The 13,218-nt window shown below is 34.2% G+C and overlaps 2 protein-coding genes across 2 annotated transcripts; both read left to right on the forward strand.

Annotated features, from left to right (window-relative positions):
• Window positions 1–1,858: 1,858 nt before the first annotated feature.
• LOC133326552 (putative neutral sphingomyelinase) lies at window positions 1,859–8,069 on the forward strand. The gene is made up of 5 exons (XM_061535180.1): window positions 1,859–1,900; window positions 2,101–2,274; window positions 2,340–2,523; window positions 6,879–7,036; window positions 7,114–8,069. The coding sequence occupies exons 1-5, from the start codon at window positions 1,860–1,862 to the stop codon at window positions 7,877–7,879; spliced, it is 1,323 nt and encodes a 440-aa protein (XP_061391164.1). The 5' UTR covers window position 1,859; the 3' UTR covers window positions 7,880–8,069.
• A 2,922-nt stretch (window positions 8,070–10,991) lies between these two features.
• On the forward strand, window positions 10,992–13,218 carry LOC133326549 (protein ST7 homolog). Its single transcript, XM_061535176.1, has 2 exons — window positions 10,992–11,241; window positions 11,498–13,218. The coding sequence occupies exons 1-2, from the start codon at window positions 11,100–11,102 to the stop codon at window positions 12,949–12,951; spliced, it is 1,596 nt and encodes a 531-aa protein (XP_061391160.1). The 5' UTR covers window positions 10,992–11,099; the 3' UTR covers window positions 12,952–13,218.

Consider the following 13,218-nt stretch of genomic DNA (forward strand, 5'->3'; position numbering starts at 1 on the left):
TACAAATTTAAGATTTTAAAATATCTAGTACTATGGAAAATATTTAACATTTATTCATATTTATTTTCTTTCAAATTTGGTTATTCAATATCACTTTGATTTGATTACTGGCAAAATAATCATCACTTATTAAAATAACACAGTATGAATTCTAATTAGACTGCCGCAGTAAAACTGTTTGATGTGTGTGTATGTTTTGTATACAAACAAATAATTTCGTATTCCGAGCATAACGCCGTTTTTTAAAACACCAATTTATAAACATATTGTACAATATTAATATTTCAAATCAATATTTACCACAGATAAAAATCAATATCGAATTTAAATCGGAAATCTTCCTCACACTTTCAGAACGATCAACTAACAATGCTGAAATCCTAGAAAGAACTAAATAACACCGCACTCCAAACATGACATAAACACAACAACACCAAACATAATACCAAATGCATGAAGAGAGGGCAGTGGGAGCGATACAGTTATTCATAATGGCAATTCAAGTGAGAAATGGAAATTCTCTCTCGTATTATTTTTACAGTCGAACATGGTTATGACACATTTCTTGTTTGTTCATGATGCTGTTGGAGCTCGTTATGATTTGTTTTGGATCAATAATTTTAATGCACTTATCGCGTACATTAAGTAATCAGTTTTTAATAAAACAACTTTAGGATCAATAAAAAGTGTCAGTCGGTATTGCCGACAGATGTACAGTAGCGTGCAAATTAATAGCAGTTCAGTACTGATTCTTAATATATGCGCTATATTTTTCAAAATAATGTTAACAGTTGATTTCTTTCTACATTTTTTAAATCGCTATTTTGCTGCATACTTTATGCTATTGCTATTTAAAGTATGAAAATAATCTGAAAAAAATTGAAAATGATCTCTAACGCTATAAAATGGTCTCCCAAACCAGAAACGCGTGGGCGAAAAAGAAAAATCTCTCAATTTGATGAAAAAATAATCTTAAGAAAAGTCCGAGATTAGCCCAAATCATCTGCTACGGAATTGAAACAAAAATTTAACCTTGAGTTCATGCATGTACAATCAGGAGACTCTTGCTGCATCACAATTTGTATTGCATATGACATATATGCAATGAAATTGACAATTAAAACCCACTGGGTTAACGAAAACGGATACAATGTAAACGTACTATTATGATGTGCAAAGTTTGAACTCCCTTTGAGAGTTATCGTGTGCACCAGCCAGGCAGACGGACGCGTGGATTGTTTAAACTCCCAATGTTTTATTAAAACAATTACAATTCGTTCAAATAAGCCATTGCATATTTAAAAAAAAATCGTTAAAAAAATGGTTTTCCCATAATTTAACGCCGTCCAAAAAAATCCCACTACGTTGTATTCTTGCATCCTGCAAAAACAGTGGCAACACAAATCGAACGCCATCACATATTATCGATAACAAACAAACAGCTGTTTCTCTAGTAGACCAACACCAACACAAACAGTTACTGCACAGGTGGCAACAACACAATCAATCACTATCATTCATAGACGATACAAAAACAAAACATCTGTGAATTTTTTTAGCTCTGTAGGGGTGTTGGGCAGTGTTTGCATTGTTTTTTGTGTCTATAGTTGGTTTTGTTCGTCGAATTTTGTAGTTATAATAAGCAAAGATTATTTCGTTGAGATATAAGAAAAAAAGTGTCTGTGTGTACAATTGCGATGCGATAAAAATAAACAAGGAGTGGTGTAAATAAAGAAAACGTGGATTTAAATAAATTTGCCTTCAAAAAAAGTGTTATTTTTTGTGTAACAAAGGTAGCATAACAAGTCCTACCGAGTTTTTTGTTTGTTGGTGGAAACAAAAGCTGCTGGACGGACAATATGGTGTCCCTCGAATTGAGTGTATTGACCTTAAACGTGTGGTAAGTGGGAAGAATATTAATTAAACACAATAACAACATCAACAAACAAAACTATGTTTGCAAATCATAGTATATTTTATTGTGTTTGGATAGTAAAACCTAATAGGGAAACTGTGATATTTTTTTTATTTTGAACTGTATATTATTGAAGGTCAATTAAGTTGATTTTTGTTGTTGCTGTTCCTGTTTCTACTTTTTAGGGGTATACCTTTTGTCTCCGCCGATCGTGCTGAACGTATGCAACATATTGGCAAAGAATTGAGCAGCGGCAAATATGATATTGTATCACTGCAGGAGGTATGGACAGAAAAGGATAGCATGCTCTTACAGGAATTAACAAAAGCAATATTGCCTTATGCTCATTATTTTTATAGGTAATTTATGAGATGAATTTATTTAATTTTTTGAAATAATTTTAATTGTTTTATTCTATTATTAGTGGTGTTATTGGTGCTGGTCTATTGGTCTTATCAAAATATCCCATAGTTAGTACACTTTTCCATTCATGGACCGTGAATGGTTATTGCCATCGCATCCAACATGCCGATTGGTTTGGCGGCAAGGGTGTTGGCATGTGCAGAATACGTGTCGGCGATCGTTATGTACATTTGTATAATGCTCATGTAAGTAAATAATTTGTATGATTTATTAATTAGAAACAAAAATTATCTCTTTGCGGCGTATCTAGTTGTTGTGATATACAGTGGAACTTTTCTTCGATGGGATAAGAAATTGAAAATTATATACAAAGATATAAGCACTCTGTCCATACCTTTTATAGTATACATATATATTTATGGTTTGGAGTCAATGTCCAGTATTAAAAGAACATAATTTATTCAAAATGTACGTACTACTTCAATAACTTCCTATGAAATTTTGCAAGGTTTTTATCACAAAATCTGTGGTGTCCCTTTAAAAGAACGAGGCCCAAATATTTTTTTAATAATCCTCCCACTTTTGAGCATTAACAATAATGAATCACTCTTACATAGCGCAATCTCCCGAATCTCAGGAACATTTTCCATTTATATCTTAAATTTGTTTCAAACTCTAAACATTGTTATGGTTCCTACGGCCCCCTGTTTCATAGAGAGGTAAATTCTACCAAATACAGTCGATTTTATTAATTAAAATTGGTAATTGCTTAGATTTTGAATAATTTGAAATTGCAGGGAATTATTAAATTTGTACGATTTTCCATTTGAAATATCAAAACTTTTTTTAATGACCAACAGGTGTTATCGGCATAAATGAGAAGATTCAAGGGGTACCTTAAGGTGTTGTCTTTTTTTTACAAATATGAGTATTGAATATGTGAATTTAAATACTGCTTTTGTTCCGCATATTTAAATAAATAAAATCAATTGTCCTATCAATTTATTCGCAATAATGTATATAATTTATATTCATAATAGCAGCAGAGACATTCAAACAAAATTGCCTTTCTTGTCTGCATACATAATATAATTTAAAAAAATCAATATTTGACTTTATCTCTTCAATTTTTGCTCAACCTTGTCTCTTTCTCTCTGATGTTATTCTCAGCGCAAATATAATGAAATGAAATGGGTTCAAGGAAGTAAAGCGCTGATACAAATGTGGATTAAAATCAAACTTGATTAAACTAGTCTATAACATTTGTCTCAAACATTACCCAAAATTTGCACAACAATAATATATGCACATAATTCTCAAAAGTCAAAAACAAAAGCGTGTGCGGGGTGTTTATAATTTAATTGAAAACTATAAAATTTGTTGTTGTTGGTAATAGTTGTCGTGTGTGTGTGTTTGTGGATTTCAAACTATAAATAAACACGCATAAAATATTCGCAACTATAATGAAGTCTATGTGTTTTTTAAGATTTTTTTTTTGTTGCTGTTAATGTACAGTAACACTTGCAGACATAGCACTTCAAGCATTGATAAGAATTATAAATGTAAACATATATATTTTAAAAACTGTTGCTAACCTTTAGTCGTTGTCGTCGTCGTTGTATGTGTATGTTGTATTGAAAAGGGGAAAAAATACTCCACATACTCCAGCTGGCACGTTTTCGCAACATAGATTACAAATATCATGATTTTTGCCAATTTTTTTTAATCAATGTTTCCTGTTTTTGTTTCATATTAAATTTGAATTTTCTATATAGCATTCACAGATAAGATTATTGGTAGATGGTGGGACTTAGATAAATTTGAAGAAAGTTTTTTTTTTAAATGGAAGAAAATGATTATATTTGTATACCGTTCACTATAAGAAGGAAAGAAGGAATGGAATATAATTTTTTTTTTTTCAAATGTAGGACCTCGAAGTATTAGGTTGGGTAAAAAGAAATCCATTATGAAAATGTCTATAAAATCGGAGAAATTATGGAAGTTGACCGGCATGTTAGCAATCGTAACATCGCCCGGGAGCTAAAAATCGACTATAAAACTGTTTTAAACCATTTACACAAAGCTGGATTCAAAAAGAAGCTCGATGTTTGGGTGCCACACCAATTAACAGAAAAAATAGGATGGATCGAATTGTCATCTGCGAAGGAATGGAATGAGATGGTCCCATTTCTAAAACGGATGCTGACTGGAAATGAGAAATGGGTCACATAAGATAACCCTGTGCGTAAACGATCGTGGTCAAAGAGCGGTGAAGCACCTCAAACGGTGACCAAACCAGGACTAACGGTCAGGAAGATTCTGCTTTGCATTTGGTGGGACTGGAAGGGGATTATTTATTATGAGTTGTTTCCCTATGGCCAAACGCTAAATTCTGATCTCTGCTGTCAACAACTGGACCGTTTGAAGATAGCAATTGACCAGAAACGGCCAGAATTGGCCAACAGGAGAGGTTTTGTGTTCCACCAAGTGACTCGCCAGAAACTTCGGGAGCTTGGTTGGGAAGTTTTAATGCATCCGCCATACAGTCTGGACTTTGCACCAAGCGATTATCATATTTTTCATGCATTGGGAAATTTCTTTAATGATTTAAAATTTATATCTAGGGAGGATTGTGAAAATCGAATACTAGAGTTTTTTTGCAAATAGAGATCAGGACTTCTATGAGAGAGGCATTATGAAGTTGCCGTTAAAATGGCAACAAATCATACAACAGTGCATGATAAGGAAACCTTGTTGACCTCTTACAAAGCGATAGGTCCGTCCGTGGCAAGATATGCGGTTCCAGCGTGGTCTGCGAACTCTAATGGAGAAGTATTTACACCTGTAAGAACGCCGCCCTGAGGACTTCGACATGGTGCCACCTCATGACACCAGTGGACCACCTTCATGAGGAGACGAAGATCCTTCTCTTACGTCACTATAGCAATATACTTTCGTTGAAGTACCTGCTCGATTAATTCAGGGACAATCATCCTAACCATCATTTGGTTGATAAGAATCCCCCACCGAGGCGTGTCAGGAAGGATCTATATGATCTAGAGAGAGAGAGGTTCAACATTACAAAAGGGAGCCTCTACATCAAGTTGCCCATCGAGCAGATCTGAATAGCATTCATATTGATGCAGTAGCCACAGCGCTGAACGGATACAAATTGAATGCCGTCATCGGAGCTCACCCATAGCAGCTGAAGAACGTCAGCTGCCCAGACAAACCAGAGTAGTTTTGGCCCGATTACGTTCAGCATGTATTGGACACGGATTGATGTGCATGATGTCTGCCCAGCATGTGGCACGGGACCTCAAACCTGACTGCACTTATCCAAATCTACTCATCTTACACCTGAAGTAGTTGCATTTCTTAATTTGGAGACAGAACCAGATGGAATTTAAACCGGAAAAATATATTCATATAAACTGCTACAACAACACAAAACGGTGCATATTTGGACATTCCGAAGCATGTTAAATAAAGTTGTATAGTTCATATATAATAATTCGTTCCACATTTTATTCTGTAATTTATTTTAGAATATGGATAAATGATCTCCTCACAGGGAGTCCCAGTTTTGATGTAATCTTCCAGTCCCGCTTTCGATTTGGAATCAAAATAGGTTGACTAAGGCAGGAAACGTTGGCTAGGCTATTATTACAGGGCTGATGCCGAGGAATCTCTTCCGAACTTGTTCTCAGAACTTTTTTGGTCATTTTACGCATAACACCAACGTTAATGAGGAGTCTGCTGAATTCCATAGGAAAACAGTTAATTATATTAAATCTAGATAATTTATTGGGTCCAGCCATAGTCTGGTACTAACAACTTCTGAAGACTAGTGTCATTTTTTTTAAATCTTCAATGTATCACCTATATTTTATAACTAATTAATAATAATTGTACTAATTTTCACATACTTTAATTTTAGTGAATCAGTAATATTTAATTAATTTAATCGAATTTCCCTTTTTCCAATACCCCTTCTCTAGCTGGGGACTAAGATTGAGAAATTTGTTGGCACTGTGCCCGCTAATCAGGAAAAGAAATGTTTTTTCTTGATTGATCAATTTTTTTTATACAATGTTTCATATTTTTTGGCATCCTCAGATGAAGATCGTTTATTTACTCTCCCCCAACAACAACGACAGAACTATTTTTATAATCGTTCGGTCAATGACCCGGCTGTATAAACAATAGAACATTTGTATTTGTTTAAAAATGCACAAGTTTTATCGCCACCATTAATGGTTTGATAATGAACAGTGGGACCTAATTTAAAGCCTAATATGATATAACATTTAATTATTTTTAAAACAATAATAGAAGCGGAAACATTTTCTACCTTTCCCCGAAGGGTTCTATGATCAAAAATCTTACGGATAGGTTTTGGAAAAATAAAAAAATACATCGAATATCGTAAATTTTGAATAACCGTGAATCTAGAATATTAATAGAAATGCGATAAAGATCACAGACACATTTTAATTTTTTAGATTTTTCCTGGACGGACATAACCAAATTTTTACTTGTTCTTAGTATATTATACTTGAAATATACTAATTGAAATTATTTCACCTTTTTTTTGCAGTTACACGCCGAATACAATATAAATAATGATGATTACAAGACACATCGTGTTATACAGGCATTTGATACAGCTCAATTTATTGAGGCAACACGTTGGGATTCGGCTGTACAAATATTAGCCGGTGATTTGAATACAAAACCAAAAGACATTTCATACAAGTAAGTAAATCTCAATCCTATCCTCTATTTCCCTTCTCAATATTATACACATTTTTTAATTTCTCTCTTCCTTCCAGAGTTCTCTTGCATACATCCGACATGAAAGATACCTGTAATTCCGAAACGGTAACAACAAATGAATGCAAACACAATTCGTATACACCGAAAAAAGTGCTGGCCAAAAATCCCAATGGCTATCGCATCGATCATATCTTTGTACGCAGTTCGGATTCTGTGAAAACGGAAATATTGGAATATTTATTACCTTTACCACATCGTGTGCCTGGACAAAAATATAGCTACTCTGATCATGAGGCTGTGCAAGTACGTCTTCTATTGAGACCGAAAGTAAACAACGATAACGACGAGGAGACATGTTCGGTTAGACATGTCGAAGCGTCTGTAGAATCTGAAAATGGTAGTATGCACGATGTACAATTGACACCACCGCATACACCGACACTTAATGGAAAATCTCACTCCAACGGTCATATTGAGGAGGAATGTGTCGCTGATAAAACACCCATTAAGATCTCGGTTATAAAAGAATCCATTGAGCTGTGTGAAGAACATTTGAACAAATTGAAAACCGATAGGGTTGTGTATTTTACAATATCATTTATTCTGTTGGCTGCTCTAATCCTCATGGCAGAATTTCCCGTACCGCATGGCTATAAAACACTTTATTTGTTGCTCAAACTTTTGGTATTCGGTGTGATTATGTTCTGTGTTTTTATGGGCTCCCTTTGGAATCTTATGGAACGCAATGGTACTCTGTCGGGAAAGACATCAATGGAAATGAAATTGGCCGGTTCAAAATTATTGCCATTGAAAACCGATTGACAAGGTATTACAGCAGTGAACATTATGTTAAAATGTGAAAACCCAGTGCCATCACCAATAGCTGTGATGTCATTACCCCTATCGACTCTCTCAATGCCAGTAGAATTTGATTTAAATTCATGCCACATTAAGGCAAATATTATGGAAACCAGTCAAACGTATCCCAATCTGCATAATCATTCCCTGAAACGTTGATATCCTTGTCTTCAACACTTTGTTCGGAAACCGCTCAAAATGCATTTAACTATTCTACACTTCCTTTTCTAAGCTATGCATAGAAGTTGTGAACGAACACATTTGTTGTTTGTGGAGAACAATAAAATGTTGCAGCCACAACTAATCCCATTAAACAATCAACTTCCACAATGATAATGATATAATTTTATTTTTTCAATTTCTTTGTTTTCGTATTTTATGTTTATTTTCATTCACTTGTATTTTCTTTATTCATTTTCTACATATCAATTAAGCTTAATTTGTTTGTGTGCTTAATTAGTTTTAAGTTTTTTTTTTTATAATGCCATATGTATGGCTACGATCATGTTATCTTAGTAAACGATAAGCAATTAAGTTTAAACAACATTAGAAATAATATTAAATTTTTAATAACATTTTGTTATTTTAGAAATCTAAATAAAAAATTGGCAAAATTTAAAGAAAAAAGTTTTAAAATTGTAATTATATAAATTATTACCATTAACAAGATGATGTGTTAAAAGAAGTTCAGTTTATCGAAAACCTTAAATTTTTGTTAAGTTTGTGGCCTTGGATTCTTAAAGCCCTCTGTCTAAGAATCGATATAAAATTAATTTCATCCCCACATTTTTTGCACTTTTAAAGCAAGCAATACTGAAATGTGCAATATTATATTATCAATCAGTTTTTTCATCATTACTTGTTTAATTTTGTGCAATCATTTTGTTTGTTTTAGTTTGAAAACAAATACCAGTACCATATATCTGTAAATACATACATATGAAGATATTCTATTTTTAATACATGAAATATACATAAATAAAATAAAAAAATATTGAAAAAAGTTTTAACATTTTTATGATTTATTTCACATAAACAATGAATTTGACTACAAGGCCATTAGTGCAATTCTGTAACTGTTTAAAACGGCATTTACAATATACATTTTTACCGGGATAACCTATTTTCTGAGAATTTATTTGACATATATGTACAATGGAATTGACAATTGAAACCCACTGGGTTAACGAAAACGGATACAATGTAAACGTACTAAAGCGGCAGAATTGCCAGCAATAGTCGATAAATGAAAATGTTCATGAATAGTCGATAAATGAAAATTTCGTCAATTAACGGAAATATTTTTTAAGTTAACGACCAAAAAAGTAATCGTTAAACCCTACCGATTGATAGGAAATTTTTTTCATAATTTATGGTCTGTTCCCGTACTGCAAGAATCTACTCGAATTTAATATTTTCTTCGATAACATAAAGGAAAATTCGTTATCGTAGTAAAAAGTAGTAGATTCTTGCAGTACTGGAACAGACCATTAATGTTTTAAACGAAAATTATTGGTCTGTTCCCGCACTACAAGAATCTGCTATTTTTACTACGATAACACTTTTTTCTTAATGATAACGAAAAAATAGTAACAACTCGTAGATTCTTGCAGTACAGGACCACAACATATTTCGAATAAAACCGCATATTAAAATTTGAAGGTATTCAGATAAAGGTTTGGCAAGAACCATGGCATAACTATACAAGGTAGTCTCATGCAGTCATATGTTTCCAATTTTTCTTAAATTTGCTTTTGACAACATTCAGCTTCCAAAATTTAAACGTAAATTCTTCCTTCAAAATTTACGCAAATCTTGTGTCCTGTGGTAAACTTTTTTGAATCATTTATATTTATTAATATTTTCAGTTAAACATTCTTAGTTAAATCTTGAGAACAATGTGGAGCATTGGAAAAAATATTTTTTTCAATTTGTTTAAAATTTGCCAATATTTATTTTTCATTTTATTTAAAATTGATATATGAATTCCATATTAAGAAGGGTTGCCATTATCAATTTCTCAAATGAGACTACCTTGTATAGTTATAACTGTTTTACGACAGAATTACCGACGATAACCGATAACAGCAAATTTTCCTAAAGTTAGCGACTAAAGCAAGATCTATTAATAAGGTCACCAAGATAGCAATCGAAATCGGTGTTTTTTCTCAAGTCTAATGTCAAAAATTTCGACTTTGTTTACGTTTTCATAATGGAAGTCAATTCACAATAATGCATTTTGACAGCAAACTTGAGAGGTATCGATAATCAGCTGGTCTCCCTTGGTGACCTTATTTATAGGCCATGGACTAAAGTGCAGTAATCGCTAAGCCCTACCGACACATATAAACATATTAACTTTATTTTTTATTTAAAGATGAAAATAAATTTATCAATATTTCTCGGTAGCAGCAGACAATTTTACATGATAACACTATTGTTCACATACGCAAAAAGTGGTAAAATTAAAGGGAAAATCGAAAACAATTTCGATTTAAAGAATATTCCGAAATGCGATATGTATAAGTATATAGTACATGTACATTTTTGACAATTGTTCTATTTTTTTCTGTACTCTAAAACTGAAAGTAAAAAAATCAGAACAATTCATGAAATTTCTGAAATACATCAATTGTTTACTACAATAATCGATTAGTTCATTATCGATTTTCAGATCCCTATTTATTTGCTATTGATTGCCGTATTAAATAACGCCGTTAATCATAATAATAGTTTGACTCCGCTCTCTGATTGTATTTTCCTGAAGAGTTCTGTTTTTTGCAAAATAAATAAATAAAAAATACAATAAAATTGCCAAACAGTAATAAAAAAATACAGATCAATTGAAAAACGCATATTATCAGACAACATAACCATAATTACAATGGACAATATTGCAAGAATAATCACAGTAGAAAAAATTTTCGAATAGAGAAAAAAATTGTGTGTTTGGTAGAAGAAAGAGCACAGGAGCAAAACGACGAGATAGAGGCATACGTCAAACGGAGATTGTTAACAGCTAGCAGACAGGCAGCAGCAGAAGAATCCTGTGAGCAAGAAAAATCGTCACTTGCAGAGGAATTCACATCATTTGTTCGAACACCAGATTCGTCTGGATTAAAGAAAATCAAAATTGGCAAATATTGAAGAATTCCAGCAACAGGACACCAACAATAACGGCGTCATGTGGGACTCCTCGTCGATGTTCCTTAGTACTTTGACGCCAAAATTTTATGTCGCATTAACGGGGACTTCCAGTCTAATATCTGGCCTTATCTTGATATTTGAATGGTGGTATTTTCGTAAATATGGCACATCCTTTATAGGTGAGTGAAAATCAAAAGGAGATAAGGAAATTGCTTTCGTGGCAGAATACTTTTATTAGATCAAATCCCGTCAGAAAAAAAAAAAACAAAAAAAAATGATTTATTTTCGATATGAAACTACATTTCAATTTAAAACTAACTCCATATGATGAAATAAATTCAATAGTGAATGTTTTAAGTACCTGTTTTATGCTATTACATTATTTATTCCACATGGTAATAATTGGTATACTCTTTTTTTATTTCATTCCATAAGAACAAGTTTCCATAAACCACATCAGTCCATGGATTAATGGCAGCGATTCCAATTCCGAATCAAGTGGCAATGGCAGCAGTGGTAACGGCAGTTCCAGCAATGGTGGAACTTCTACCAATGGTATTAATGGAAGTGCTGGTAATGGCACTACTTCAGGCAGTGGCCAACAAATGCCCGAATGTAAGGTATGGCGCAATCCGTTGAATTTGTTTCGTGGAGCCGAATATCAGCGTTTCTTCTGGGCCACAAGCAAAGAACCTCTCACTTACTATGATATGAATTTATCGGCACAAGATCATCAAACCTTCTTTACATGTGAGGGTGATGCCCGCAAAGAAGAATATGAAATAATGCAAACAGCATGGCGTGAACGCAATCCGGTGCAGCGTATCAAATCAGCTCACAATGCAATCGAAATTAATCCAGATTGTGCTCCTGCTTATATCCTTTTAGCCGAGGAAGAAGCTACAACCATTGTGGAAGCAGAACGAATTTTACGCACAGCTCTAAAGGTGGCCGAACAAAATTATCGCAAATCACAAGCCACACAACATCAGGGATCCATCGCCGAGGGCATACATCGTCGTGATACAAATGTACTAATCTATATAAGGCGAAGATTGGCCATGTGTGCCCGCAAATTGGGCAAGCTCAAGGAAGCTGCTAAAATGTTTCGTGATCTAACAAAAGAAATTCCTTCAATTATGAATGTTTTAAACATCCACGAGAATCTCATTGAAACTTTACTGGAGATGCAGGCGTATGCTGATTGCCAAGCAGTTTTAGCCAAATACGATGACATTTCCTTGCCCAAGTCGGCTACTATTTGCTATACAGCGGCATTGCTAAAGGCTAGAGCAGTTGCTGACAAATTTTCGCCCGACATAGCCTCGAAACGGGGTCTCAGCCCGGCCGAAATGTGTGCAGTGGAGGCCATCCATAGAGCTGTGGAATTTAATCCGCATGTGCCGAAGTATTTGCTAGAAACAAAGCCACTCATTCTGCCTCCGGAGCATATCTTAAAGCGTGGAGATTCAGAAGCCTTGGCCTATGCTTTCTTTCACCTGAAACACTGGAAAAATATTGAGGGCGCATTGAACTTGCTGCACTGCACCTGGGAGGGTACATTCCGTATGTTGCCGTATCCTTTGGAACGAGGCCATCTATTCTATCCATATCCCACATGTACAGAATGTGCTGATCGCGAGCTGTTGCCGGCATTCCATGAAGTTTCCGTCTACCCCAAAAAGGAATTGCCCTTCTTCATACTGTTCACAGCGGGGCTGTGTTCCTTTACGGCATTGTTGGCTCTCTTGACACATCAATATCCTGAACCAATGGGTTTGTTGGCGCAAACTGTACTTACCTGGATATCGTATCCATTTCAATTGCTCAAGGAACGTATTGAAGCATTTTGGCCTTGCAACCTCTTGCAGCATATATCAAGAGTCTAAGAACACCATACAAGCCCGTTTCCTTCTAACCGAAAAGCACATAACAACCCGAAACGCCGTATTCATGTACATCACCGAAAAGAAATCCACAATTAATGCTCTGTGTTGTCACACATACGCACGCAACAACCAGCACATTTGTTCTCGCACAAAATCTTGTTGCAAAATGCTGGCACGTCTACAATATTGGTAGAAGTCGGTTGTTTCAGCTACGTTTTATTCTAATTCAGTTATTATTTACCGTTATTAGTTATTCTCTTTAAGGCT

Source organism: Musca vetustissima, unplaced genomic scaffold (genome assembly GCF_032173495.1).
Source record: "Musca vetustissima isolate MV318-11 ecotype Yass unplaced genomic scaffold, APGP_CSIRO_Mvet_v1 utg44683, whole genome shotgun sequence".
NCBI classification, from domain to species: Eukaryota; Metazoa; Arthropoda; class Insecta; order Diptera; family Muscidae; genus Musca; species Musca vetustissima.